At 52.2% G+C, this 2,924-nt stretch overlaps 1 protein-coding gene across 1 annotated transcript; it reads left to right on the plus strand.

The window, feature by feature from the left end:
- Positions 1–1,788: 1,788 nt before the first annotated feature.
- On the plus strand, positions 1,789–2,628 carry TPST2 (tyrosylprotein sulfotransferase 2). The gene has a single exon (XM_009577947.1). The coding sequence runs from the start codon at positions 1,789–1,791 to the stop codon at positions 2,626–2,628; it is 840 nt and encodes a 279-aa protein (XP_009576242.1).
- The last annotated feature ends 296 nt before the right edge of the window (positions 2,629–2,924 follow it).

The raw sequence follows: 2,924 nt of genomic DNA on the forward strand, positions 1-2,924 counted from the left end.
TTCCAGTTGGCCTTAAATCCCAGCTGCTCCAGCTACAATGCATTGAAATGGGTCTTGTGGCATTTGCAATTATTTTTAGGGTGAACATTTGAATATATTTACATGACTGAAACAGATCAAGATAGCAGGATGGAGGAGCAGATGAGCGCTTGTCTTTTTAATGGGTCTGGCTCTGGCTTGGTGCTGCATAAATGCCAGAGCTGTTTGTTGTTCCCTCTGATTTACATCTAAACAAATGGACCAGCATTTGACTTTCTAACTTTCATATAGTATATGGGCATGCATTTGAAACTGTTTGACCTTGGTATGTTAACCAGGCAGTTGGCCAGGATATTAACCATGGTGCTAAAGGGCCACAAAAATAATTTTGGTGGTGATGTTAACCTTGCTGCTGGGATGGGCAAACGCACGCCTGGGTGGGCAGAGAGGCAGTGCCTCTGCGTGTCGTGGTAATCCGATGGTTTGAGCAGAAGTGGATAAAAGCAGAGCGGGTGGATGGTGAGCAGCTGACCGCTTCACCAGTCCGGGTAGGTGGAGCGGGATGTCAGGGGTTGGAAGGCGAACGGAGCGAGTCCCCGAGCGCCCGGCTGGTTCTGGGGCCGCCTGTGCTGGTAGGTGGGGCAGGAGCAGGCAGGCTGCCTGGCTCTGGGGCGGCTCTCCTGCCTGCTCCCCACCGAAAAGGGGCTTTGCACGGGCCGCTGCTAAATGTGCTCTTTCATGGAGAGTCGAAAACGTTTTTCTGAAGCAGTTCTTTGGATTGTCAGCAAAACAAAACGCATGGACGTCCCGTTCCTTGCACTCCATTCAGCTCCCACCCCAGCCACATAATCACAAAGAACTTGAAATCCCTGGGTGAGCCCAGGGGAGGATTGCAAAACCTGTGCTCACAAAGGGAGCAGAAGCGGGGAGGGTGTGGGAAGCAGTGCCAGTGTTTGCAGGACTCCCTCCCGGTAGGCAGCAGAGCAGGGGACTTGCAGAAACTGCAGGCTTCCTGCTGGATATCCTACCAAGACGCAGAAAACCCAAAAAGCCTTAATGCCAGATGAAGTCTTCAAGGATTTTTATGTAAGGTCAGTCTCCAGAGGAAGGGCATTTAACACTGACTCTGTGTGTTGCTGTCAGCATTCAGATGGTTTAATTTCTCAAAGTTTTTCATTCTAATGGGTAACTGCTTCTCCTGACTCAGATCCTTAAAATTTGCATGAGATGCTTTTGTTTTTCTCTTATTTCAGCTTTCCCTGTTCCCCTGTGACAGCACATTGAAACTAAAGAATATGTAGGAAGGAGACAGGTGGCTGAGAGAAGTGAGAAGACGGTGGTGTGCTGAGCTCAGTTTTGGAAGGAAGGAGAACCACAGGGAGGTTTTGGGCTTTATCTGGGATGGAACAGACTCTCTGTAAAGATTTTTTTTTAAGGACTGACTGGGTATGCATGGCCCCTCCTCTCCGACACGTTGCTGGAGCTTTGCTTCGGCTGTAAACCTGTGATTCTGGGTACACAAACAGTCCAGAAATAATCTCTTTGGGTGTGCTCTGAGGCAGACTTTAATTACCTCCTCGGTAAAAGGCATCTAGCCTGGAAGTTGCTGATAAATGAAAGAGATGATGAAAGCCTGGGATGGTGTCAGCATCCTGAAGGAGCCAGGCTGGACGCTGAGGTGCTGCCGAGCTGGATTGCGGCTCCTGCTCCTCTGACCGTGCTGTGTTTCTCTTGCAGATGCCCGTTGGATTGAACACTTGATAGCTGAAAGCTGAAGTGTGATCACCAGCCTGTGCAGAGGAGAACAGGATGCGGGTCACCATGAGGAGGGTGTTGCTGGTGGTGGGCTCGGTGGTTGCCCTGATGGTGACTCTGCACCTCGGCCAGCAGGTCCTGGAGTGCCAGCAGGTCCTGAGCGAGAGGAGGCACAGGCTGATGAGACCTGAGAATGAGGAGCTGGTCATGATGGACTCCAATCATGTCGAGTACCGTTACAGCAAGGAGATGCCCCTGATATTCATTGGTGGGGTCCCGCGGAGCGGCACGACGCTGATGAGGGCCATGCTTGATGCCCACCCTGAGGTGCGCTGTGGAGAGGAGACCCGCATCATCCCCCGCGTGTTGGCGATGCGGCAGGCCTGGTCCAAATCGGGGCGAGAGAAGATGCGCCTGGACGAAGCGGGGGTGACGGACCAAGTTTTGGACGCCGCTATGCAGGCCTTTATACTGGAAGTGATCGCCAAGCACGGCGAGCCAGCCCGGTATTTGTGTAACAAGGACCCCTTCACGCTGAAGTCCTCTGTCTACCTGTCCAGGCTGTTCCCCAATTCCAAATTCCTCCTGATGGTTCGAGACGGCCGGGCTTCGGTCCACTCCATGATCACGCGGAAAGTAACGATCGCAGGCTTCGACCTGAACAGCTACCGAGACTGCCTGACCAAGTGGAACAAAGCCATCGAGGTGATGTACTCCCAGTGCTTGGAGATCGGGCGGTCCCGGTGCCTGCCCGTCTACTACGAGCAGCTAGTGCTGCACCCCGAGCAGTCCATGCACGCCATCATGAAGTTCCTGGACATCTCCTGGAGTGACACGGTGCTGCACCACGAGGAGCTGATAGGGAAGCCCGGTGGGGTGTCGCTTTCCAAGTGAGTGTCTCGGCTCCTGCCTTGGCTTTCCGAGGAGCATTTTCGTTACACGAAGCAGGTCAAGGCTAAAACTGGGGGCAAAGATGCATTGCTTGTGTTTATGCGTGCTTTTTCAGGGGCAGAAGTGGCAGCACATCCAGTTTTGCTGCAATAGGTTTTGTGTTTCTGAGTAGAAGACACCTTGAATACTAGCAATCTGTTGTACCCAACAGAGCAGCTTGTCAGGCAAGGATTTTAGGAGCAGGTGACTGCTTTATTCATCTGTCTTGACAGTGCAGAAATGATTTTGGTCTCTAATTT

Source organism: Fulmarus glacialis, unplaced genomic scaffold (genome assembly GCF_000690835.1).
Source record: "Fulmarus glacialis isolate BGI_N327 unplaced genomic scaffold, ASM69083v1 scaffold23055, whole genome shotgun sequence".
NCBI lineage: Eukaryota > Metazoa > Chordata > Aves > Procellariiformes > Procellariidae > Fulmarus > Fulmarus glacialis.